Source organism: Lactuca virosa, chromosome 5 (assembly GCF_052849685.1).
Source record: "Lactuca virosa cultivar CGN04683 chromosome 5, Lactuca_virosa_CGN04683_v6, whole genome shotgun sequence".
NCBI classification, from domain to species: domain Eukaryota; kingdom Viridiplantae; phylum Streptophyta; class Magnoliopsida; order Asterales; family Asteraceae; genus Lactuca; species Lactuca virosa.
The window spans coordinates 221,104,015-221,131,273 of record NC_136430.1 but is presented as its reverse complement, the minus strand read 5'-3'; the positions used below and the strand labels follow the sequence as shown (position 1 = coordinate 221,131,273).

Sequence of the window (27,259 nt, the reverse complement as noted above, 5' to 3'; positions counted from 1 at the left end):
TTTCTAAGTGTACACGGCCTATTAAAGACATGTATTTATTCTGTTATAACATTATTAAAGACATGTATTTATTCTGTTATAACATTTGTTTATTTACCTCGTCGTTAAGATGCCTCGTCTCCTTCATACACCCACCACCACAAACCTCCTCTGTATATTAATCACCCCTCCTCCATTGTTCATATCTCCGACCACCTACTCCAGAAACCCCCCACTCATCCCTATTGTTGACATCTCCAACCACCTCGTGCATATATCCCTCACCTATCCCCAACGTTCCTATCTCCAGCCACATCCATCATAAATTCGACACCCCCATCACATTCACACATGAAGTTGTAATTATAGCAAAACCAGAACCCATGATCAAGATCAAGAGTTGTTTATGATTGTTGCAATTGAAATCAAATTTGTTTATCTGTGAATTGTTTGAGTTTGGTGCGTGAAGTTGATTTTTGATATCCTATATTTTTCATCCACGATTTGTTTTATATGAATATCAAATTTGTTTATGATTCAACTGGACGACAACTTTGTTGCCTTTTTCAGCGCCCAGTGATCCAATCCCTTGGTTATTGAACTTGCATCTTTATTAGCCAAAGGATTTCGTAAAGTATGACTCGAAAACGAATTGCACACAAGTGATTTCAAGGGAGGGTTTCAAGGCAACCAATGGTTTAAGTTACTGGTGGGAGCTAATGTGACAATGAAAGAAAACGATGATACATTATGGGTCGGATCAGGTTGGTGGATCCGTTTTGCAATAAATAATAACCATAATGATAAAATAAATGACAATGAATATTAACCTAAAGTATAAACTGAAGGGCAAAACAAACATTTTAGCATTTTTAACAGACTAAGACAAACGAACGTTAACTATAAGAAAGCATGGTCAAAAGCACTACATTTACAAGTTGCCGATGCTAATCAACATAATGCATGAGAAATGAGTTCAGTTTTGTCATTTTCTTTCATTATCCATTTTCTTTTTACATGTGAGATTCCCATGGTAAATAGACACAGGTGTGGGAATGATAAGCAAGTTTCTGTTTTCTTGTAAATCATGTACAATAATAAAGTGCAATCACATGCCATACAACATGGCTAAGAGATGACGCTTAATGTGTTCATCTTCCGGCAACAGGTGGTTTTTAGCAAATAGTGTGTTGAGATGCATGTGATACATCTTCTTAGTGTTCCATTCTTCCTTTTTGAGGTCCCTTTTTTGTTCAAAGTCAAGTCTTTTTTTCATGAGTTCAACTTCATTGTCTCTGGTAACCCTAATTGCACCAAGCTGTGCAACAAATTCATCAAGAGATGAACAAGACTGTGATGATTCCTTATCTTTTCCTTTCCCTTTCTTTTCACATGCATTTTTACATGCTAAGCTACCACTACAGTCCCCTTCTTCACTAGTCCTTGATGTTTTTATGATGCCATTGCCACCACCACTTTCATTTTCTTCATATTCAAGATCTATTTGTAAACCCACATCCTTTTGCAAGGTTTGGAGATTTTCAGTGACTGGAACTTCAACTTGGTAGTTTTCAAGATTATCAGACTTCCTAAAAGAAATTGAATATGTTACTTAGATCAATGGTAGAAAATATCAAAGTAAAAAGATGAATAATGAAAAGTTGTATACAAAGACATGCTAATATGAGGCTCTATTTATAGAGAGAGAAAAAAAAAAAAAAAAAATTTGGAGTATTTTGTTCTCTTTAAATAAAAATAAAGGCTTAAGTTTTATTAAAGAAAATAGGTCAACCGATACAAAAATGCAACAAGGTAAGTATAATATATAAATAATATATTTTCCATTTTTTAGTTAGTTTCCTTTTTTGTTTTATTTGTGACCTGATTCTTAATAAAATTAGTTTAGAAAAGGTTTAAAGTTTTACCTTGGAACAAATTTTTCCAAGTCCTTCACAGCTGCCTCCACTGCATGAAGTGCCATTTTCTTCACCTGTAATTAATTAATTAGCAGCAGCATCAACCAATTGCACAATTTTAATAATTTATAACAAACTAAAATTGAAATTAACGAAACTGATGATATTATGAACCTAACTGACACTGACTGACTGACACCAGCATTAGATATGTGGCAAAAGGACAGGTTGTTGTCAAACAGGAGTTGTATTAAGCAGGCAATACTTTCATTTCAGTTTTAATAATTTCATAAGTAATTAATATATAAAATATGGCTGTAAAAAGAAATTAGTAAAATAACAAGCTAATATGTTTTATTAAAAATATTCAGGAGGTTGCGCATTGTCATTCCACATGTTACCTTTTATGCTAACTTTTTAATTTTACGAATTTGACCTGTTATCAATAATATATAAACCCAAATCAACACATTTCACATAAACAAATTGAAGATTGTTTACCCCCAACTTATCTTCTTTTGCCTTATGATTTTGGGGAAGAACACGGAAATCTTCTGTCAATCGGATGCATTCACCAACATTTTCAGGAGAAACAAACTCCAATGCAACTTTTATACATGACTGCACAAAAAAAAACATATCTATTCACTTATTATAACACTTACGTCTCGACAATTCTCGTGATTATTTCAATCAATTCAAATCTTAAGTCCATTTCTTCAAAAGGTAGGAATCATCTTGTATCTCCATTCCGTAAAAAAATGGAGAATGGAGTGTCAGAAAGGAAAACTCTACATCTTCGTAGTGCACTAGACTCTTACATCTTCCTATTATTTTAAGAAAAAGGATTTGAGATCCACCAAAAGGCTCTTGTACCCGTTGCCTCAGTTTGTGTCATTGAAAAGTTTTCTTTCCACCTTAAACACAGCTCTTATTCTTATATCAATGTCTGAAGCTTTTGGAAAAGAGACTCGATTAAGACAAGGAACTTTTATTTCTCACTAAAAGTGTGTTACAAACGAGCCACGGCTCAAGAACACACAGGCATGATGGTGTAGGAAATTTTGGATGATTAATTTCAAAAAATCAGTAATGTCTAACCCTAAAGGTAAGAAAATTAGACATAAACTTACCTTACCTTGTTTAGAGTAACAGAAAACCGTATATATAACTGTAAATCCATATAAAGAATTAGTAGAATTTTTTAGTATCTTTTCATCAGATTTAATACTAGGCTGACTAATTGAAGTGGTGGGTATAAACAGTGAGAAAAATCGGCAACAAAAACTAGGATGATTTCTGTAAATGATCAATTGACATCTGTCAGTTAGGGCAAATAAAGCCGATTATAGAGCTTGAAGCTCCGATACCATGTTGGGACAAGCAGAAAAACTATTTTCTAATATTCAAAAGAAAAAACTCAATTTCAATGACTCTTGAACTACTAGCTAGCAGCATTTGTGTGTATGTAGGAGTGGGACAAACTCATGTCTTGTTTCCCACAAAACATGTCATCAAAATAACATCAATCAAAGATTTGACACTTAATTAGGAAAAAGGAGTATCAATTATCTCATGCATACTACAAGGCATTCTCAAGAGAAAGCAAACAATGATCAGATGACTAGAAACCTCAAAGATCGAGTGTTGAGTGTCAAGTGTCAACAACCAAGGGGTGACCAGTTTATTCAGGAAATGGATCTCACAATATCATGTAAGTCAACAGCTTACTCATCCCCACAACATCAAGCCATGATGATCCCTATTATTTCCAAATGGAACAATCTAAAGCACTAAAAAGTAATATAAAAACTAGTGGTAGGTTACTAACCTTTAAATTTCTAACTTGATGGGCACATCCAGCAGGTATAAAGACAGCATCTCCAAGCTTTTGGACAAAACTCCATGCTTCAATTCCTGATCATAACCAAAAAGAATGAGCACAATCATAAAATCTTTTTTCAGTGAAAGCTGATATATAGAGCCTTGCAAATGCATACTAACCAAACTCTTCCTTGAGCTTCCTTTTATGGTCCATGGTTAAGTAAAATGTTTGATCATGAATTGGGTGTATAACCTGGACCAAGAAAATACAATGGAACAGTTTAAGAAATTACTATTTAGGAATGTAATGCAACACATAGAAGAATTTCAACTATAAGTAAGGACTACCTGCTCCACTGGTCGACAAAAGACATGTCTAAACTCTTTAAAGTGTTTTTTGAGATATTCCTGGAGTTTAGGAGTATCTTCCCTCCTAAATATGTCCCACAGAGCACCTCCATCTCCCAAATCAAATCCATCCACACAACTACCTGAAATATCATCCTGCTTATCAACTTCTTCACTATCAGAAGATACCACTTGTTTCCTGCCCTTCTTTTTCTTTCGTTTATTTCCATCTGGCCCCACTCCCACAACCCCTTTCATTGAATCCTTTCTCTTCTTATCTTTTTTATCAATGTTAAACTCAACTCCTTCACAACTTTCCTCCTTCAATAAATATTGGTCTGATTGATTACTAGTAGTTTTATGCCCTTCTTGTTTCTTCAACCCAACAACTTGGTTGGAAGTAGCATCTTTCGTGTTATCAACATAAAGTTCCTTCTGATCCTGAGCCTTGTGCAGCTTTTTCAATACATTTATCCTTTTACAATGTTCAGAGTCGAGGGTCACAGTTGCAGTATGAGTCAGCACATTCACCTGCATGTCACCAAACAAAATATTTATGAACGAAAATACATAAAACCAAAACAGATTAGGTGTGCAAAACAGAGAATATTTCTCTTTGAAATAACTCTTCACAAGAAAAGCTGACATGACAGGTTCAATTTTTGCAAAATGATTTTATTTTGACATACCAAAATGTTTAGATCAGGGTTTTGTCTTCTTAAAATAAAGCTAGATGATTTTATGTTGTAAATCAAAAACAGGCATTACAAATTGATGTTTTAACTCGGATAGTAAATAACAGCTACTTCATAAAGTTCACTTCACTTTACTTTTCTAATTAGTGGTTCTTTTTTCCATGGTGAGTCCAAGAAGTACTGCAATTACTGCTTTTTATTCTTTTAACAACAGAAAAAAGATGAGAAACAGAAGAGAGCTGTTCGTTTCTTCCAACAGATCAAGAAAGGGGAAAAAACTAAGATTGCATTCCAGCTTCTGTTATGAACGTAAACGAACTTTCATGACAGCTTCTGTTATATTTCTTTTGAAGACATCAGCAAACCAATTCCTTCTCATACAAATTGAAATGGCAACTTCTATAACTAAAAGGGGAAAAAAAGTTTTCTTGATGATGCCTAAAGAGCAAAATTCAATTCCAATGATACTAGATGAAATCCAACACTGGAGATCTTGTCTTTGCCTAAAATCAGAATAGAAAATTTCAAGCAGAAGAATTTGGCATAACCAAACAGAAAAAACATACCACATCAGACTTGTGACAATGAAGTTTAGTTACAGAGTCTCCACGTCCCAATTCTTCAGAAACACCATAAGCTATATAAGTTTTAGGACCCATGTGTGGCTTCAAAGATTTTTCAGGTAACTTGACAGCAAGATTAAGGTATCCATCACGAGGATGTGTATATTCTTTGAAGGGCAAGGAAGTGATGAATTCAACACCATGACGTGGGAACCGTTCTTCAAATGAATTTGATGGAGGCCAGTCTTTCAGCTTTAGGATCTGAGGCCACCCTTCAGTGTCATATATACCGTCCGTATACCAAGTAAAAAACTTTTGAAGATTAACATCAACCTGCATGTCATGAGAAAACTTGATTAGGCATGTAATATATCTCAATGTAGTATTAACTTAAAGGCAAACAACAACTAAACCCAAATCCTATATAAATGGGGTAAGAGGGAGGTAAGATGTATACAGTCATATTTTCACCCAAGGGTAGATAGAATGCTTTCATAGATGACCTCTGGCATATGAAACGTGAGCTCACAATGATGAATGGAGGGGAGAAAGAAAAAAAGCGCATACAGAATGAAAAATTGGGACAACAGTCACGAGGAAAATCACTCCCTAATAGTTTTTATTATTGCATTCAGTATCTTGTCCCACACAGCATGTCCACCACACTATCCTTATTTCCACAACTTCAACCTTCCTCTCATGTTCCTTCTTAATCAGACAAAGTCAACACATTTAGCCTAACTGCCACCCTATAATAATATTTCCCCTCAGTTTCAGCGGGACCTTGTCACACTAAACTCCTTTGGTTGTCCTCCACTTTAACCATTCGGTCTTTATGTGGTGAGTAACAACGTCCTCAACATCTTCTTCCTTATGGATCTACACTCCAAGTACTTGAAATTCTCCTTTGGGTTCCAAGTATCTAACCTAGCATTCAACTCATTCAATCTCTGCCATCAACACAATATCATTGGTAAAAAAAGTGCCTAGAGCACCCCTTCCTGACTCTCAGGTCCATAATCAAAGCAAAGATGTAAGGCTAAGATCCAATCCCTAATGTAACCCAATTTCCACCAAGAAAGACTGGTGCCACCTACTCCTACTAGAGGTTGGACACAGATGGTACCCTTCCATCCAGGGTCCTCAAAATGTCTCTCCTAGTATAGTATCATACACCTTCTCCATGATGATGAACACACAAATATAGAGATCCCTATTTCTTTCTCTACATTTTCTCCGTAAGGCATCTGAAGAGGTGGAACCTCGTGATACTATACTAGGAGAGAAGTTCATATCAATAGAAATAGAAAATGTTCTCCCAAGCTTGTATGAACTGTATACATCCACCAATCACCTCAGAACACTAGAAAAATAAATAAAAGATGTAAAAAATAAAGGTACTTATCCAACCTCACACCAATCCAAACAGTTAATAGCAGCCTCATCTGAGAGCTTGTTTTCTTTGGAGTTTGAAGCCCAGCGAAAAGCACGCCACATGACCATGGGTTCCCAGCTCAACCCAAGTGTAGTTTCTAGAACATTGCTGACTATTACTGGCTCCCCTTTTGACCAATGCCACTGAAAATGCTTCAAATCTCCAGCTTTAATGTCCTTTGCACGTGGACAATACAAGTAATTGTCACTGGAATTTTCACGAGATGCAGCTTTTCGTAGCTGCTCATCACCACCATCTGAAGAACATGTGCACCATTTCTCAGGCATATCCCTCATATCTTCCTCCAGTTTGTGCATCTTTAAGAGCTTTTGTGTTTTTTCCAACAATTTTGAAACACTGTCAAGTGACTTTATGTGCATCAACTCTAAAATCCCACGACCACAACCACCCATACTTTTTGGAGGGCAAAGAATTCTGCCATCAACCAAAGAATTCCAGTCATGAGTTTGCTTTTCCTTCGGTGCAGGATCTTCAGCAGCCTTCTCAACATAACATGTCTTTTTCCATGCTTTCCTGAATCCCTTAGGGATGCCATGTAAGTACTCAGGCCCTGGATCTTTAGGTTCAATGATAACTCCTTCTTTGTTTCCTTGAGGGTTGCCATCTCGCAATTCCCAGCAACATTGAAGGCAAAGGTTATAATGACAAGAAGGGCAGCTTCTATGCAAGTCAAAAATTGATGTTTTACAGCAGTCACTGCATATATCAGGGAACAATCAAAACAGGAATGCATCGCCCAAGAAACAAAATCCTCAAAGACACGTACAATCATTGAAATGGCATACCAGTGCATTTGCTTATCCAAGCTGCACTCTACCTTCTTCAACTGTACCTCCGATATAGAAGATCCTGCCCAAGTAATAAAGTCAGGGAAACCTACATAAAGTATGGCTGATTGCCATTTATCCATTCATATTGAGTTCAAGGTCAAAGATTCAAGTTCATGTCATCCATTATGAGATCGTATATAGAAATTAAGTTAAAATGATGAAGGATGAGACTTGAGACTTCAGGTTGAGAAGTTAAGCCGAAGAAACGACTTTCCTTGCATTTCCATGAAGTCTCAACAATGAACTTATCTGACTCGAACCTTTTTCCATAAGAATGAAATAGTCATCATCATTAGTCAAGAATCATATATGGCATCACTGATTTAGATTAGCTACAATGTGAACTAGAAGGTCTACATTTTAAATAAAGCAAGAAAAATGAGATAAACAGCAAAAAATACCTTGAATTCTAGACTCTATTGCTATCTCTTTCATGTGCTGCTCATTTACATGCTTCAAGAACGGAAAAAGCACATGCAGGATGTAAATAGAATATCGAACTTTCTGATCATCATTAGGTTTGAAATCAATCTTCTCTTTGACCTAAACCCAACAACAGATTCAGTATTAAATTTCTTATCTGGTTGAGAGTAAGAACATCAATACGTTCCATAACAAAAGATGAGCTACAGGAACCAACTTTATTGTTCACATTTCGCAAGCATTTTATAGAGTTGCAGTTGCCTTGGCAAACAGGGCAACACTCAGCAAACATTTCCTCTGTCATGTTAGGGTACCTACAGAACAGAATAAACAAAGAGAGAAATATGAAAACTGCCAGTGATTTAACTACAGTCTGCTTAAAAGAGAATTTTCTACAATTGGACATCAAGTTAGTAAGTTACGGAAGCATGCTTCTACAGATTCAACCAAGCTAATTACAAAGGTCAATAATGGCTACTTGTTGCACTCAGCAAAAAAATTTAGCAACGCTGATGCCAATGCAGGCAAATGTGAAGGGTTAAAATGATGTAACTGGTAATAAGTCAACTAGACTGAACCTTGCAAAGTAAACATTCAATTCAGTTGCTCAACTACATAGGAAGAATTTTTTTTTGACAACTCATACCATTTTTTAATGCAAGGCACACAGTAACGCCTTCTAGTGCATCGCTGGCACCGAACAACTCTTCGCTTATGGTTATTTTGGCATTGATGGCACGTGTTTGGCTCTACTTTAATTAGGTTTCCCTGCCAATGGATGGAATATAAACAGATAAAGTTTGATCAGATATGTGCCAGAGTAATTAAGCAGATTTCGTTAACTAAAAAAGAGAGAAATCAGGGACACATGATATTACTCCATTCTCGTTTGTGCCCTCTTTGCTGTTTATTGCTTCGCTGTTGTCGTTTCCCACTCGATCAGGAGTAGCAAGAGCAGTTTCAGCATCAACCATAGCTTCTTCTGGGAACATCGTCGTCGTCATTTCCTCCTTTATAGTAACAGCCTGTTTCGGACGACCACGCGGTTTATAACTCTTCTCTTGAGATTTAATAGCATTACAAGTGTTCCCGTTGTTCACTTTCCGACCTCTTTTCCTACCTCTCTTCTTCTGAACACCCTCCTTCGGCTCTGCTTCAGATTTAGAAACCTCATTTTGTTCTTCAACTCCGTCACCTTCGGCTTTAACCTTAACAACATTCTCGTTCTTCGTAATCGTTGTCGCCATCAACAAACGGATTTTTTCAGTGGAACGAGAGAGACGTGTGTGGAATTAGGGTTTCGAAAACAATGGGGGCCTGATGTGGATTCAAAATTGGGATTCCAGCTCCACTTCGCGGGTTTTACAAACAGGTTGTGCTGTACAGTGAAAATAACTTGGCACGTCACTCAATCAGTGTCCGAAAACGTTAACGATACCGATACACTTTTTGCAATTAATATAAAGGGAAATTATCAAAAGAGTTTTTTTTTTTTTTACAAAATTTCATAATTTGTCCCTTTGGTTTGCAAAATATTTAATTTGAGGACTTCTATGAAAAAAAATCATGTCGTTGGTCCTTATGGTTTAAGAAATTGCATAAATGGTCCTTCTGTTAACTTTAACTTCTTAGTATTTAGTTTTTATTCTAAATATCCAAAATGTCCTTGGGCCAAATCTAAAAATTATGTATACCTCAAGGATTAATTATGAAATGTTGAAATTATATATCATACTATATTATAGAGGAAGAATTTTTCTTTTCACCACATTCATTTGAAACTCTTATGCATTTTCACTTTCACCACATTCATTTGAAACTCTAATGACTTTTCAATTTCTTTCTAATAATAATTATAAGTTGGTTAATAAGGTTAAATAAATATTAAAACCTAAAGTGTAATCATATATAAACTAAATTTCAATATTAAAATAATATCTTTACTTCTATTTATAAAGTTATGTTTTTTAACTTTTAACATATCATACTTAATTTATTAGTTTTAATATATTGTTAAATGTAAACCATTATCATTTTAAAGATACAATTTTGGAACAAGTTGTATAAAATATTTAAATTAGTAATTTGAATATAACAATATAGGGTCAACTTAAATATAAATTTTAGTTTAACTTAAACAACCCAAATAGTATTTTGTAAATAGTTAAAAGTGATTAATTATAGTGTCTTTCTAATAATGATTTTAAGTTGGTTAACAAGGTTAAATAAATATCAAACCTAAAGTGTAATCCTAAATATACTAAATATCATTTTTAAAATAATATTTTTACCTCTAATTATAAAGTTATAAAGTTACGTCTTTAACATTTGACATATTATACTTAATTTATTAGATTTAATATGTTGTTGTATGTAAACCATTATCAATTTAAAGCTACAACTTTGAACAGTTTGGACAAAATACTTAAATTGTTAATTTAAATATAACATTACAATGTTAACTTAAATATAAATTTCAGTTCCACTTAAAAAACCAAAGAATCTTTTGTAAATAGTTAAAAGTGATAAATTGTAATGATAAATGCAAAAACTAAATTGTAATCTCAATCTCAATTTAACTAAAATATTTCCAAAAGATATTTTTATAATCGTTAAAATCTTTCAAATAAGTAGCTTAAAATAACTTACAATAACAACAGTTAAAAATAACTTTATATAAATGATTATATTGTTACCTTTAAAATCAAAAAACAATGTTTGATGTTTTAAATAATTATAATGATAGAAATTAAAACATTAAGTAAATAAATTTTAAAAAATTAATTAACAATAACAACAACTATAAATAACATTAAACCATATATTATATTTAATTTTATTCATGTGTAAGTCGCAAATAGAAGTCATTCAAACGATTGAGATTATGCAGTTATAATAGATGTATATATGTTATCATATAATTCAAAATAATCAATATATTATATCAATTTAGTATACGAATTATTATATCAAATTTAACAACAACGTTATTGCTATATTTAAAAAAAACATATATTTGTAAAGACTTCAACTATAGTTGTTTCTGCGCAACGCGCGAAAATATCATATCATCATAATATATTATAAAGGAAACATTTTTTCTTTCACCACATTCATTTAAAACTCTCATGCATTTTTCCTTTCACCACATTCATTTGAAACTCCCATGACTTTTCAATTTCTTTCTAATAATAGTTGTAAGTTAGTTAATAATGTTAAATAAATATCAAACCTAAAGTGTAATCATATATAAACTAAATTTCAATATTAAAATCATATATTTACTTCTACTTATAAAGTTATGTTTTTTTAACTTTTAACATATTATTATTAGTTTTAATATATTGTTGAATGTAAACCATTATCATTTTAAAGATACAATTTTGGAACAATTTGTATAAAATACTTAAATTATTAATTTAAATATAACATTACAGTGTCAACTTAAATATAAATTTTAGTTTAAATTAAACAACCCAAAAATATTTTGTAAATAGTTAAAAATGATAAATTGTAGAGTCTTTCTAATAATGATTATAAGTTAGTTAATAAGGTTAAATAAATATTAAACCTAAAGTGTAATCATAAATAAACTAAATTTCAATTTTAAAATAATATATTTACTTCTACTTATAAAGTTATGTCTCTAACTTTTAACATATTATACTTAATTTATTAGATTTAAAATGTTGTTGCATGTAAACCATTATCAGTTTAAAGCTACAACTTTTGAACAGTTTGGACAAAATACTTAATTTGTTAATTTAAATATAACATTACAGTATCAACTTAAATATAAATTTCAGTTCCATTTAAAAAGCCAAAGAATATTTTATAAATAGTTAAAAGTGATAAGTTGTAGTGATAAATACAAAAATTAAAATGTAATTTCAACTTAACTAAAATATTTCCTAAAGATATTTTTATAATCATTAAAAGTTTTCAAATAAATAGCTTAAAATAACTTACAATAACAATAATTAAAAATAACTTTATATAAATGACTATATTGTTACCTTTAAAATCAAAAAACAATGTTTGATGTTTTAAATAACCATAATGATAGCAATTAAAACAGTAATAAATTTAAAAAAATTAATTAACAATAACAACAACTATAAATAAAATTAAACCATATATTATATTTAATTTTATTCATGTGTAACTTGCGGACAGAAGTCATTCAAACGATTTAGATTATGCAGTTATAATAGACATATATATTATCATATAATTAAAAATAATCAATATACTATATCAATATAGTATACGAATTATTATATCAAATTTAACAACAACGTTATTGTTATATTAAAAAAACATATATTTGTAAAGACTTCAACTATATAGGTGTTTATGCGCAATGCACATGCATTCGCCTAGTGTGTATATATATATATATAGTCAGGTTCTTTTGAGAACCAAAAGATTCGTAAGAACTTACGAACTCATAATAAGCTCATCATTTTTCAACATCAACATCAATATATATATATATATATATATATATATATATATATATATATATATACATATATATATATATATATATATGAGTAAATTACACAAATGGTCCCTATGGTTTAGGGTAATTTACGCTTTTGGTCCCTAACTTATTTTTTTAACTCGGAAGATCCCTAATGTTTGTTTTTGTTACACGTTTGGTCCCTGTCTTACCTAAAAAGACTATTTTCCCCTTGATTTTTTAATTTATTTAAATAAACACACCCCCAACCTCACCCATTCACCTTACCTTACATACCCTACCATTTTTTCCTATTTAAATAATAGTCTTTTTAGGTAAGACAGGGATCAAACGTGTAACAAAAACAAACAGTAGGGACGAAGCGTGTAACAAAAACAAACAGTAGGGACCTTCCGAGTTAAAATAATAAGTTAGGGACCAAGCGTGCAAATTACCCCAAAGCATAAGGACCATTCGTGTAATTTACTATATATATATATATATATATATATATATATATATATATATATATATATATATATATATATATATATATATATACAGAGAGAGAGAGAGAACAAAAAAGATCAAATGAGAACTCTTAAAGGTTAAGAACCTCTTTCATTAAGAGTATTTTTTTCATTCAAACAGGAACACTTAAAGTTAGATTTAAACCCATCATATCTCTCAAACTCATAAACTCTCATACTCTCTCAAATCTTCTACCAACCTTTAAGAACACACACCTAACACCACCTACCATCGCCGTCGGAGCCACCATTGTTGCTTCCTCCACCACTGTCGTTGACGTTAGCCTAATGTATGTTTGTTCCCTCCTTTGTCGCTACACTACTATAGCCACCTCCCTTCTCTATGGTGGTTCCAGATCTGAAAAAATAAGGTGACTGCCGCATCCCTTGGTGATCGACACCACTGTCAGCGACTACAACACCACTAACGATCGACACTATCTTCTCTCACACCAAATATGGTCATATCTAATGTAAATTTGAGTATTTGGTGCTATTTTAGAAATCTTTTTGTTATTATTTCACCATGTTAGCGTTGGATCCACATCAGATCTGTTCTCCTATCGTTGTTGTCGTCGTTGGAGCATCACAAATCACAAATAGCAGTCATCATCGCAATCTATAGGTGCTAATCTACTCGTTTTTGATCTAGAACTCTTGAAATCATTTTTTCCCTCTAGTAGTTCCATCACGGGCAAAATCTCAGCTGGATTTGTACCAGATATGTTTTGTGACCACTTATTTCTTCTCTCTAACTCTCCTCTATTTATTTTATCTGATCTCTAGTCAAACATCACCAGATCGTGATCAAATCTAATGTGTTTGTGTATTTTTCAGGTTAGATCTGGTGTTTGTATGTGTGGTGTATCTCACGGCAGCCGACGAAAGTTCCACCACCGTATCAGATCTGGTCTCCGGTGATGGTGTTTACATAAAAAAAAACTTATGCAAAAAAAGATGCACATAATGTGCTTGATGAAATGCCTCATTGAAATTAGGTAAGTTATTAAGTTGTAAATTTAGTTGTGAGTGCTATTGGTGAAGTTTTTTTAGAGTTTAAACAATGAATAAATTGTTAATATAATGTCTCTCTGTATATTTGTTCAGATCTTCTGCATTATGGTGATTATGGATCGGATGTATGTGGTGCACACAATGTGTTTGATGTAATACTTCAACGAAATTTGTTAAATTATTAAGTTGTGAATATGTGTTTTTCATATATTAATATGTGAATATGTAAGTTATTAAAATGTGAATATGTATCTTTTGATTCACTAAATTGTGAGTTAGTCTCTGGGATATTGAATTAAGTTGTGAAATAGTGTCTCAAATGTTGAATTAAATTGTGAATTTTGATTTTTTTATCTACATCTGATTTTTTTAGGGAAGGATGTTGGCGGTATTGGCACTGATTGGTGGTGGTGATGGTTAATGGCTGATGGGTTTTGAGCATAACAAACAAAAATGTATGTGTGCATGCAACCCTAATTCCTGATCTATGTTTTCTATAATTGAACATACGACTTTTGAACATCAAATGGAAAACCCTAGGAAACCATTACTAATTTCGAAAATAGTAACTAGGGTTAGAATACATACCTTGTGTTGTTGAAGCTTAGAGAGCAAGCACCACAAATGTCGTGCCTCTAGTAGATCACACCCAACACTAGCAAGAGGATGAGAGAGGGGAACTAAGGATTTTCGGCTATGTAACACCCCGTTTATTAAATAAATAAATAAACAAATTAATGAATGAATATTAGCCCTAAAATCAATAATTATATAGCAAGGTGTTGGATCGAGGAGTTAACTAGCATATTTTAGAAGTTGGGGGTTAAAAGTGTAAGTTCCAGGATTTATTTTGTAAAGATTTTTAGAAGACAATGGGCGTTTGGTAAGTATGGGACTTAATATGAAAGGATTTATGGAAGCAGGGGCTAAAGAGTGAATTCTGGACCTAAATTGAAAAGGTTTTGTAGAGGAGGGATCATTTGGTAACATAAGGACTTCAATTGAAAATAATTTATAGAGGGAGGGGCTGCTTGGTAAAATCTCGGACTTGATTTATAAGGGATTTCAGAAGGCGGGGTTTAAATGGTAAATTAAGGACTCGTTTGGAAAGATTCTTATGGGGGAGGGGCCATATCTGTCATTATGGGGTAAAGTTTCCTATGGCCGGGTATATAACCCATACAAACCCTAACCCTAAAGATAAAAACAGCCGCCACCTCCACCCTTATGCCTCCTACCACCGGCCGTCACCCTCCTTCTTCACCTTCGGTCACCGCTACCACCATAGGATCGCTCCTCAGCCACTGTTTGCATCACCGAGTCCGACAACCACCGTTTCCGCCTGCTGCCTCGTCGAAGAACGCCGCTATTCCGCTACCTGATGTCGCCTGTAATGTCGTGAATGGCCGGAGAAACCCCACTGAGACCGAAGTGTGAGCTACGAACGAAGAAGAGCAGGTCGCGAACGACCAGAATCTCTCGGTTAGACCAACCTCATCTCGCATTTTCGTCCTTCTCGAGGTGTTAGACGTCATGTGCGCCGCTGTTGCCACCGAAAATGACCTTTGGTCGTTGTTTCAATTTGTTCCAGCTGCCTAGTCGATAGTTGGGGAGTTGTGGTCTCGTGTTGTGTTTGGGATATACGTGTTGATGGACCCAAGATATCTTGTGCGAGTGTTTCTGGGCGGAGATCGAGGAAAAGAACCACCATGGCCACCAGCCATGGTGGCCGCCGTCTTCTGCCACCTTCCGTCGCCACCAGTCACCGTGGAAGGTGGCTGTGTGCGTGTTTTACCATGTGTTTAGGTGTGTGTTGATGTATTATGTTGTATGTATTACTTTGGCCGGAAAACCGAGAACAACCACCACCACCACCGTGAGGAGGTGGCTGCCACATGTGTCACCGCCGGCTACCACAAGGGTGGATGTGTGTGTATGTGTGTGTGTTTATTTTAGTGTGTGTGTGTGTTTATTAGGGATTTATGTTGTAAATTGTAATCGGTGATAGTATAATAATAAGAAAACTCATAACCACCACCGTGAGGTGGTGGCTGCTGCCACCAGTCGTCGTGTTGGGTGGCGGTGTGCTTTGTTTGTGTTTAGATTCCGTTTGGGTTGCGTAGACAAAAATGGACTAGAACCATAACCACCACCATGAGGTGGTGGCCGACACCGTGAGCCGCCGTTGACCACCACTACCCGAGGTGGTAGTGGGTGGTGCCCGATTAATGAAACCCTAGTGGGCGTAATGAAACCCTAATTGATCTAAAGACTTAGCTTTTGGGCCTATTGGGTTGTGATTGGGTTGGAAACCCTAATTAGGGTTTAGAAAACCCTAATTTTGGATATATGGATTATGGGTTGTCGGGACCCGCATTTTGGATGACCGGATTGGGATTATGTATTAAGCTCGGCCACACTATATGATTGACCTAGTAGATTGATGGACTTAATGGATTAAGTCCTTAATGAGTTCGGTAAGAAACACTTAACCCTAATCGTCGTTTTATGTGAAAACCCTAATCTTGCTTGGGCCTTAAGTTGGGCCTTCCTATTGGGTTTTGGTGATTGGGCTAATAATGGGTCATCCAAGAACAAGCATATGGACCAGAATAATTTGATGGGCTTTAGGGTAAGGCCCATGTGAGGGTTTGGGCCCAATTTGGAAAATTGGGCCATAGATGGGCCATAATTGGCCCTTTATGATTATGAGATATTGGGCCATTAAAAATGCCAAATGTCTGGACCGGACTAAATGGTTGGACCTTAGGAGAAGACCATGTAGAGGTTTGGGCCCAATTTGGAAAATTGGGCCATATGTTGGGATTTGACTCATAGTTGACTTTTGGGCCTTTGGATTGGGCCTTAGGCTTGAATCAAGCTAAGTTAGGGGTAGAGTAGTCTTTTACCCCATACATGGACTTATGGATATATATATTGGAACCCAATTACTGATTGGGTGTTATTTTGATGATTGACAGTTCGAGAACATGTCATCCAGCAGCTAGAGTATTGTCTACGAGACTTCAACAGCGCGAGGTGAGTTACATTCCAGTAGAAGTGGGTCTAAGGCCACAATGTCGGCCCACTAGTAGGAGTTGTTTGTTAGATGATTGTCTGGTATGCCACTATCTGTTATGTTTTGTGTGCTAGTATGATATGATGTTATATGATAGTGGTAGTAGGGGGAATAGTCTCCGTATCAAGTCGAAAGGACCAAAGGGGTAGGTCGGGCACCCCGGTATGCCTGTCAGTATGTTTATGTTATGTTATGTTATTATGTGGTAGTGGTAGGAGGTGAAATAGTCCCCGCAACCGGTTGAGATACATCGGAGGGTAGGTCAGGCACCCAGATATGCCTGACATGGGGTAGGTCGGGCACCCCAGTATGCCTGACAGTGGGGTAGGTTGAGCACCCCGGTATGCTCAGCAGGGTAGGTCGAGCACCCAGATATGCTTGACAAGGTAGGTCAGGCACCCGGATATGCCTGACAGGGTAGGTCGGGTACCCAGATATGCCTGGCAGTACGTAATTTGTATGGTGTATGGTATAATGGGGGGACTCACTAAGCTTCGTGCGTACGATTTTCAATTTTGGTTTCAGGTACCTCGTTTTCAAAGGGAAGGAGCCGGCTCGATCGCAGCGCATCACACTATGTTTTCCGCACATGAGATCTTTGGGATTACACTCTGATATTGTTTTATGATAACATGTTTTGATTATTTACACTTTGGTTTTAACATGGGATGTTATTATGGATGATACTATACTAATTGGTTTTATAATAACTTATTTTAAAAATGAAATTTTTGGTCTTGAATTGTGGGATGTTACAGGCTATCTCTCTAGGGTTTCAAGTGGCCGAAAATCCTAAGGGGTAAAGGCCTATTTATAGTGCAACACGGATTTTCTGCCTAATTTGCTTTATGTGGTAAATTTTGGTAATTATCTAGTTTTAAATCTGGCAAAGTCTGATTTTTTAATATCTTAGATAATTGGCCTAAATATTAGGAAATAATCTTGAATAGATAATATTTAATTATAAGATTAATTAAATGGATTATCCTTATGGGTTTAATAATAAATTTAATTATTGATTAATTAAAAGATAATTATTAATCCATAATAGGTTTAAATTGATTAATTAATTATATGATTAATTTAGATAGTTATATTTAAACCTTGTGTTTTAAAAAGTTTTAAAAATACATCCTTGTATATATTAAAACGTTTAATACTATATGTATAACTAAAAGTCAGTTGAATTGTAACATCCTGTTTCGAGAAGTTTCTTATTTTCGGGATTGTGGACAATGAATAGATCAAGTAAGGTCTTGGGCTTCAATGGAATGGGGTTTAGACCTTACTTGATGATGACAATGTTGGATAAGTGATTAAAGCCTTGGTTTGTGTCTTGGAGCGAAAGGGTAAAATGGGAAAAGTGATGTTTTAGACTTCTTTCATGAATTATGGTTTTTAATTCAGCATGTGTTAATCCAAAATTAACAAGATAGAAGTATGGGGCTCGTCGATACCTAATTGTGGATATAAAGATCGCTGAAAACAGAGTTGAAACAAAGAAGTTATGACTATTTGAAGTTAGAGTGAAATTAGGTGAAACCCGTTCTCACGTGGTGAGCAGTAATTCTCACGACGTGAGAAGTGCTCGCAAGATGAGAATATATTCTCACGACATGAGAACTATGCAACCCAAGGCCCACGAAATGTGTAGGGTTTTCAAGGTATTTAAAGGTAAGGATTCATGTTTTAGGGTATTTTCTTAGCCTCCATCAAATCTAGAACCTCCTGGGAGAAACCCTAACCTCGATTTTCAGGATTTAAGCATCCCCTCTATTTTCTCATCTAATTTTTGGAGTTTTTGGTGGTTTTGGAGCAATATTTCCGTGCAACATTGATCCTTGAAACTTGGCAATTGAAGATCCCAACTTTCATCTGCCTTCTAGACCTTTTAAAATAATTAGTTTTGTCATCCAAAAAGGGGTTACAGCACAACTTGTTGCTCGTTTACCCGATACGTCTATGTAAAACTTTCTTCTTTAATTAATTTATAATGGAAATCTTTGGATCTAAGTGTATTTGGTGTTTTGGTCCATTTTAATGAGTTTTGAGTGAGAGTTGAGAAGAAAGTTTGCAACTTTATTACTCTCCAAGGTCCCAAGACCATTGTATGTTTCAGATCTGGACTCCAACCCCTTTTTGATCAAGTTTAGAATGTTTTCTTGAACCTCATGGACTAGGAAAGTTTTGATCTTTTTCCTTCCTTTTCAGCCATACAAGTTATTTTGGTCATTTAGGTCATTTTGGTGTATTAAAGTTTAGATCTTCAAAGCTTGAGACATTATTATGGATAAAGTTGGAAACTTTATCCATTTAAACAGCATGTTGATTCAGATTTGAAGGTTTGAGACTTGGACTTAATGGATTTAGCTGAGAAAGATGCATTCTTGGTCCTTTTCATACTTAAAGACCAGATCTTGGTTGTTTGTGATGGGTTTTATACAAACAATCCTATGTGTGCATGCAACCCTAATTGGATCTATGTTTTCACTATTAGACATACAACTTTATGAACACAAAAAGAAACCTAGCATGCATCTATAATTTTCGAAAATCAAATATAAGAATAGAATACATACCTCTTGTTGTTATGTAGTAATAACAACTTGTTTCTTGGATCTCCTTAGCTTTTGAAAGCAAGTACCACAAGTGTAGTACCTCTAATGGCTCACAAACACACTTGAGTGAGAGGATGAATATGAGAGAGAGGATGGAGGGTAATAAGCTCACAAAATTGGCTGTACTCGGGTTTCTCCAAGGGGTGCCGATTTTGAGTGTCTTAGGGTGCTATTTATAGTTGAAGTCAACTAGGGTTTCGAGGTGGAAACCCTAATCCCTTAGCTTAAGGCCTAAGCAAACCCATTGACTCCTTTCCTTAAGCCCTTGGACGAAAACTCCTAGATCCCTCTAGGATTTTCGGCCAAGCCTTAATAAAGGTGATCCAATGGCCCAAAGTCTCAACTATCAAATAATTATAAAACAGCCCCTGCACTTTAATTAATTCCTTTAATCCCAAAATTAATTCCTAATGAATTTCTGATTAAATACTAATTAATAATATGATTCCAAATTAATATATTGTTCATATAATATATTAACAAATCATATTTATACTCCAATTTATTATTCTTAACAATAAATCAGCCTCTCTCCTTAACAGTCATCCTGTCTAGTCACCGGTGTGAGGCAACCCAAAAGGACCATGCTACAACCGGGTCAAGTACATACCAAATATAGTTATGGACTTAGACACTAATCCAACAGTTTGGACCATCCTAATAGATAAAGTTGGAAACTTTATCCATAATGAAGCTATTTAGGAACTAGATCTGAGGTTATGGGCCTTGGTCTGAATAAATTAAGCACTTAATGAATATTTTGGCCTTCTGACCAGAAGTCACGATGTGACATAGGATATGTCAAGATGTGATGGTATCTAGAATCGTGATTGTTTGTCGTTACATTCTCACGACATGACCAAGGAATGGTCACGACGTGACGTTGACTTTGTTTAAGCTGATTGTTGACCTTGTTGACTTTGACCTTCGACCATGGTTGTGACCAAGTTTGACCGCAGGGTATTTTGGGTATTTTGGACAATAGGTTGAGACAAGGTCAATGTTTGTTGTACAAGTGGCATGTATAGTTGGTATACATAGTATGCTCTGTTCAACTATCCTTTTAGACTGAGAGGTGAGTTTTCCTCACTGTACTTGTGGGCCGGAAAGGCGAGCCAGACTTATGTTGTGGGCTCGGGATCAAGTTAGACATAGGTTGTGGGCCGGAAAGGCAAGCCAAACTTATGTTGTGGGCTCGGGAGCAAGCCAGACATGAGCTGTAGGCTGGAAGGCAAGCCAGACTCATGTTGTGGGCTCAGGGGTAATCCAGTCTGTCAGTTGTGGACCTAGTATGCATGTTGTTATATGTTTATGTGATGGTATTTTGGGGGAAATCACTAAGCTTTATGCTTACAGTTTTGATTTATTGTTTCAGGTACTTCACATGATTATGGCAAGGCGAACGCGTGATCGTGCACATCCTTCAAATTTTATGTTATTTGATTCTGGAATACTCTGATTTATGAATTATACTTTTAAAACAATGTTTTAGTAAACAATTATTGTCTTGGTGTTGTTTTGGAAAAATGAAAATTTTACTCTGCTTTTTGGGATGTTACAAGTTGGTATCAAAGCCCTGGTTTGAGTAAATTGGATGAGCATTCATGTGAATCCAGTCTCAAACTAAGGATCGGTAAAAGTTTTCAAAAAAATTTATAAAATTGTTTCAAAGTTGTTTTCAGAATTGTTTTCCAAAGGAATCTGCAAGGTAGGCATGTCGGGTTGAATGCAGGATGTGTAGGGGTGTTCATGGTTTCGAAGTGGTAAGGAATTGGTTCGGTCAGGCCGTAAGATTCGTAGTTTTCAAATTCACCCCTTTGAAACGGGGTCAGTTTTAGGTGCGCATGGGAAATTGCTCTAAGTGCAAGTGGGTTGCGGAGACGGTTAGGTAACCACTTCGATATTTGAGATATTGTTCTTCGTCATCCGACCAGTCGCCAAGGACTTGTTGGGGATTCAGTGAAAGGTACACCTAATGCCCGGACTGAATCTAAGTTATTATATACATTGATCATAAAGTGACTTACGATTCGGAATGGTCGGGCATAATGAGTGTAGCTCAGTGCTCCCTCTACTTAACAGTCGAGCTATTTCTTTCCTTTCAAGAAGCACGAGTGGAATGGTCAAACCCTTAAGTTGTGCTTAAGGATCTTGTGATTCGTTGAGGTATTGGGAATGATCACCCAATTTTGAAATGTATAAGCGGTAGGCTTGGCTGGTCAGGGAAAGCTATCTATTGTAAGGCACGAGTTGATAAGTTCTACCATCGGTAAGGATTGAGCAGTGGTATCGTATCACTCTTAAGTAGTGAGAAAGTGTTGTTCGCATAGGCTATTTCAGCCATAGGGATAGTCAGCAGAAATTGAATGGTATCTATTGGCGAACTTTGAGTGATTTGGTCATTCGGCAGGTGAGTTCTTGAATTGATGATCCGTTCGTTCCAGTCAAGGGTTATAGTTCTATGCCACGAGATGATGTAACATCCCAATTTTCAAGGCCAAAAATTTCATTTTTAAATTAAGTACTTCATAAAATAGTGTACCAAAACATTGTCGAGGTTACATCAAATTATAAACCATAACGTCATGTCTCAAAATGACAATATCAAAAGTAATGAAAATCATAGTACAATCCCAGAAACTCCATGCGGAAATCAAGTGTGTGTGTGATGCGCTGCAACACCGCCGGCTCCTTCTCCTTGGACGAAGAGGTACCTGAAACCAAAACTGAAACTGTAAGCACAAAGCTTAGTGAGTTCCCCCGTCATACCACATACCATATAATATCATCAGTATCTTTCAACCATTAACTGCCACCGGTATCTTTCAACCGGTATCTGCCATCGCTATCTTTCAACCGGTAACCTCTATCGACATCTTTCAACCGGTATCTGTCATCGGTATCTTTCAACCGGTAACCGGGGACTATTTCACCCCCTAATGCTATCATGCAATAACAAGATATAATCATACAGTCAGGCATATCTGGGTACTGACCTACCCTTCGATCCTAACGACCGATGTCAGGGGAAAACTATTCCCTGCCACTACCACTAACACGCATAACATATCAAGCAGGCATACCGTATCACATAAACACACCAAGATAATTATCACAAAGACAATTATCTACTAAATACCCCTGTTGGTGGGCCAGCATTGTGGCCTTAGACCCACCCCTACTGGAAGGTAACTCACATCGATGTCGTGTAGTGTCTGAAATAACCTCGGCGTGAAGGTCGACTCCCCTCGACTCCACAATCCCTACACGACAATCCTTCTAAGTTATCAATATGAACATGCAAACCAACCCAGGGTCAACTCAATTCAATCAAAGTCAACATTGGTCAAAGTCAACACCCAGTTGACCTGACTCGCCGAGATGGTCTACCAACTCGTCGAGTCCATACTCCACTAACCCGATCCAACCCCGAATCTACTCGTCGAGTCTAGCAAGAACTCGACGGGTTGTCCTTCATTCAACCCATCGGGACCATCTTCATCCGACTCGCCAAGTTTATCCTTGAACTCGTCGAGTTCATCTCCCTCATAAGAATGTGTCCAGTCTATGACTCGCCGAGTTGTATGGACAACTCGTCGAGTCCATCTTCAAAGATTGGGAGATTGCCTTGGACTCGCCAAGCCTGCTCTAAGCATTCGTCGAGTCCCATGACTCCCAGGCCCCTAATGGGTCTAAACAACTGAGGGGCCTTCCACCCTTGCATCTGGTCCAATCAACAGAAAGGATTTGATGACAATGCACCCCGAATCGCCGAGTACCAAGAATGACTCGCCGAGTCCATCCTTGTCCATTACTATATAGTCGATTTAAATGGGTCTTAACACATCAAAACCATAGATCTAGCCTCCTAATGTCCATTTTACACATAAAGTTCCAAACTTGGTGCACATGCATGGGGTATTTGGCTCAAAAAGCCATAAAAGGTGATCTTCAAGATGCATGGGGCTCTTATGGCCATAAAGTTGGCACCTTTATGCCATGAGACCCATCCTAAGACCCAAATCTGAAGTCAAACTCCATTCATCCCTTCATAATCCGAAAATGGCTTAGAAAACTCCCAAAATCCCAATCCCAAAGATGAATAAGCACATAGAAGACCAAGACAAGAGATTTTTACCTTGAATGAGCTGGAAATGGAACAAAATCCCTAGATCTCCAAGCGCCCACTTGAACTCTCAAGCTTCTTTCTCCTTCTCAAGCTTCACAATCCACCAAATGCACCAAAATGGACTTAGAACACCCAAAAACGGCTAGGGTTTCAATATACAGCTTTCTGGGAGTGATACGGACGATGGAGGCTGGGATGAGATGTTTAAATAGGGTGAAAACCCTCAAATTTAGGGTTTCATCCAGACAACTGCTACTCGCCGAGTCGGTATACCGACTCGCCGAGTAGGTCACTTAACTCCCGCGTCCACGCCCGATCCTACTTTGACGAGTTGGTCCTTCAACTCGTCGAGTCCCTTTGCTAAAATGATAAATCTTCATTTAAGAATGCTTATTAGGAACCGAGTGTTACAAATCTCCCCCACTTATCTTAGACTTCATCCTCGAAGTCTACTGCGACGAACAATTTTGGAATGGTATCGCTTCTCTCCCTCCGACCCCCAAGTCTACTCGGATTCCCTTTGACGTTTCCATTACACCCTTTCCTAAGGTATTATATGGCTACGTAGAATCTTCGTCTTCCCTACCGCGACAACTATTGGTCTCCCACATAGTCCAGGCACTCTCCGGCCTGATTATCATGCAGCGAGACAGCTGCCTTCTCATGCAATATGCAAAATGTATTGTGATTCTAACTAGGTTTCCCCACAGAAGATCTAACCGATGTGTCATCTGGCCAATTCCAACAATAATTCTGATGATCCAAGGTATCGGGGTCTTTACTCCTCTTTCCTTGAAATGAATCCTTTTGTGCTGACAGGATCCTACATCCTTCCGCCCCCGCAACTGCTTCCATAAACAACCATCTATCTCATGGAACACTCATATCTGGTCCAATCAGCCTCAGCTGGAATACCAGGCATGCTTACAATGGGTCCAGTTATCCCTAGGATGGAATACCTTCGTATCACGCACATATTTGGCCCAATCAACCCTCAGGCTGGAATACCAAACACGTCAGGTCCAAACAATCATAGGGTCCAGTCATCCTCACGATGGAATACCCTAGATTGAATACTACTATTTACATACTTGGGCTAAACCCATAACTTGAGATCCAAGGACATCTCCTTACATTTCACCCGAAACCCTCTGAATCATCAAAACCCACTTCTACCAGTCATCTGAAACACCGAGTTCCCACCTGGTTACTGGGCCAAAGGCTCCCATGCAGTCGCTCGTCACGACTTATGATCAGAATCCTTATCTACCAATAGTTACCATTAGCTATCTTACTGCTATGGTTCTAACAGCCTCCTGATCCAACCGATCGGGTCCATGCGTCGAATCCCGTCGTCACCGCATCCACGGCTAAAAGGGATTGCTACCTAACCAATGGTAGCTGTATATCACAAGCAACCTTATACGGTCCATTTCTTCCCTGATCCCGTACTGTAGTGGTGCTCCTATAGTCTCATCACTGGCTCAACCAGATCTAATCCATCGGAGAAATCCGAAATCCGATCCGTGATTTCCGTGTCCTCACTGTTGCACCCCAAACTGATGGGTACTACTGTTCTCCTCGTGATCTGACATCACTCCCATACTACCTGTCAACCTGGTGAAAGCTACGTCTACCCGACAACCTTGTGAATGCTACAGCTACGCTCGCAGACTTACAACACTTCCAGAACCGGGTCGAACGCGCACTCGACCTAACTCTCAACTGAACTTGAATTCTAATCGGACCTCTAACCTGGTTCCTAAGCCTGTTTCCCGATGCCAAGAAAAGGAGCGAACCAACCGTTGGAACGTTCTCTGAACTCCCAACTCACCCAATTCTGAACCTAGACGACTAATTGATCGCCTTTCCTCCCAGACGGGGATGCAAAACTCCTCCTAGTTTCACACCTATTTTCTACTCCTGAATACCTAATCAATTCTCTCCCACTCAGATTCAACTAAGTCTTCATGGCGCGTGGGAATTGAAGGATTCCCAATCCTTCTTGCTTTTCTATAACATCACAAAATTTAAGGCCATGAGGCTTCAGCTGCCTCAAGGCGTAGGCGATAACATGCCCCCTCTGCATCAATACCGCGCCCGAACCCGAGATGGACACCTCACAATATACTATGAAATCCTCCATGCCCTCCGGCAGGGCTAAGATCGTCACCTCGCATAATCTCTGTCTCAACGTCTCAAATGCGGCCTGCTGCTCAGGCCCCCAGCGAACGACTACGACTTTCCTCGTCAATCGGGTCAGGGGCACGACTATCTTGGAGAAGTCCTGAATGAATCTCCGATAGTAGCCTGCCAGTCCCAGGAAGCTCCGAATCTCAGATGGAGACCTCGGAACCTCCCACCTCATCACAGCCTCCACCTTGGTCGGGTCAACCGAAATCCCGTCCTGGTTGAGAAGGTGCCCAAGGAACTGCACCTCGCGCAACCAGAACTCACACTTGGAGAACTTAGCATACAAGCTCTCCTTTCTCAAGGTATCCAGAACCTCCCACAAGTGCTCCTCATGCTGCTCTCGCGTCTTCGAATAAACCAAGATGTCATCGATGAAAACTATCACATACCGATCCAATATCGGTCTGCACACGCGGTTCATGAGATCGATGAACGCGACAGGAGCATTGGTGAGCCCGAAAGGCATCACCACAAAGTTATAGTGGCCATAACGCGTCCGAAAAGCAGTCTTCTGCACATTGTCTGTCACACCCCCAAACCAGACGGCGGAAACATCTGGGGGTGGAGGACTTGAATTGTAGTATCACAACACATGCATCATAGTAATCAAAGTACAAGCAACCATTGTATTTAAAAAAATATAAGTATTTACATGTGTTCAATCATTGTATATTGAACCAAAATATAGTTATACAAAAGAAGATATGACTCAACAAAGCTCCATCTTCTCAAAAATCTCGGGGAGTACCTGTGTATTATTTCCCTGAGAATACAAGTAATTTGAAAAGAGATAATCAACATAAAGTTGAGTGAGTGCATAAGTGTTTATGTTTGAAAGAGTATCTCTGTATCTTGTATATGTAAACTGTTCCAGAAAATCCTATATTTTCTGTTGTATATGAAAAGTAGTTTTATTCCTATAAAACCGTTCTCTTTGTATCAATGTTTTGTATTTGTATTCCTTTATGAAAACTTGTAACTGAGAGTGTGCCTGGCTCCGCCAGCTGTTATTGAAAACTGTATTGAACCATTGTAGTTTGTATTCTGAAAACTGGTACTTTGAAGGTGTACTTTCGTTTACTTGTTTATACACTAACGTATTGTTAATATCTTTTTAATGAGTTCTTATAACCATACTATGACAGATGGCCTAAAACAAACGCTTTGTGGGCGTTTAAACTGTTGATAACAATGGCC

At 37.0% G+C, this 27,259-nt stretch overlaps 1 protein-coding gene across 1 annotated transcript; it reads right to left on the bottom strand.

Annotated features, from left to right (window-relative positions):
• Positions 1-939: 939 nt before the first annotated feature.
• LOC145114953 (lysine-specific demethylase JMJ26-like) lies at positions 940-9,446 on the bottom strand. Its single transcript, XM_079051082.1, has 13 exons — positions 8,913-9,446; positions 8,681-8,802; positions 8,252-8,348; positions 8,013-8,154; positions 7,567-7,630; positions 6,736-7,477; positions 5,329-5,658; positions 4,068-4,598; positions 3,900-3,972; positions 3,727-3,812; positions 2,397-2,516; positions 1,905-1,969; positions 940-1,568 (listed from the first exon to the last, which is right to left on the bottom strand). The coding sequence occupies exons 1-13, from the start codon at positions 9,279-9,281 to the stop codon at positions 1,088-1,090; spliced, it is 3,222 nt and encodes a 1,073-aa protein (XP_078907208.1). The 5' UTR covers positions 9,282-9,446; the 3' UTR covers positions 940-1,087.
• Between the last annotated feature and the right edge of the window lie 17,813 nt (positions 9,447-27,259).

Coding starts and splice junctions, on each gene's coding strand:
- LOC145114953 (XM_079051082.1), bottom strand. CDS start 9,281: ATGGCGACAACGATTACGAAGAACGAGAATGTTGTTAAGGTTAAAGCC. Junction 8,155..8,251: donor TGCGAAATGTGAACAATAAA/GTTGGTTCCTGT, acceptor TGTTGGGTTTAG/GTCAAAGAGAAGATTGATTT. Junction 3,973..4,067: donor TTTGTCGACCAGTGGAGCAG/GTAGTCCTTACT, acceptor TTCTTGGTCCAG/GTTATACACCCAATTCATGA.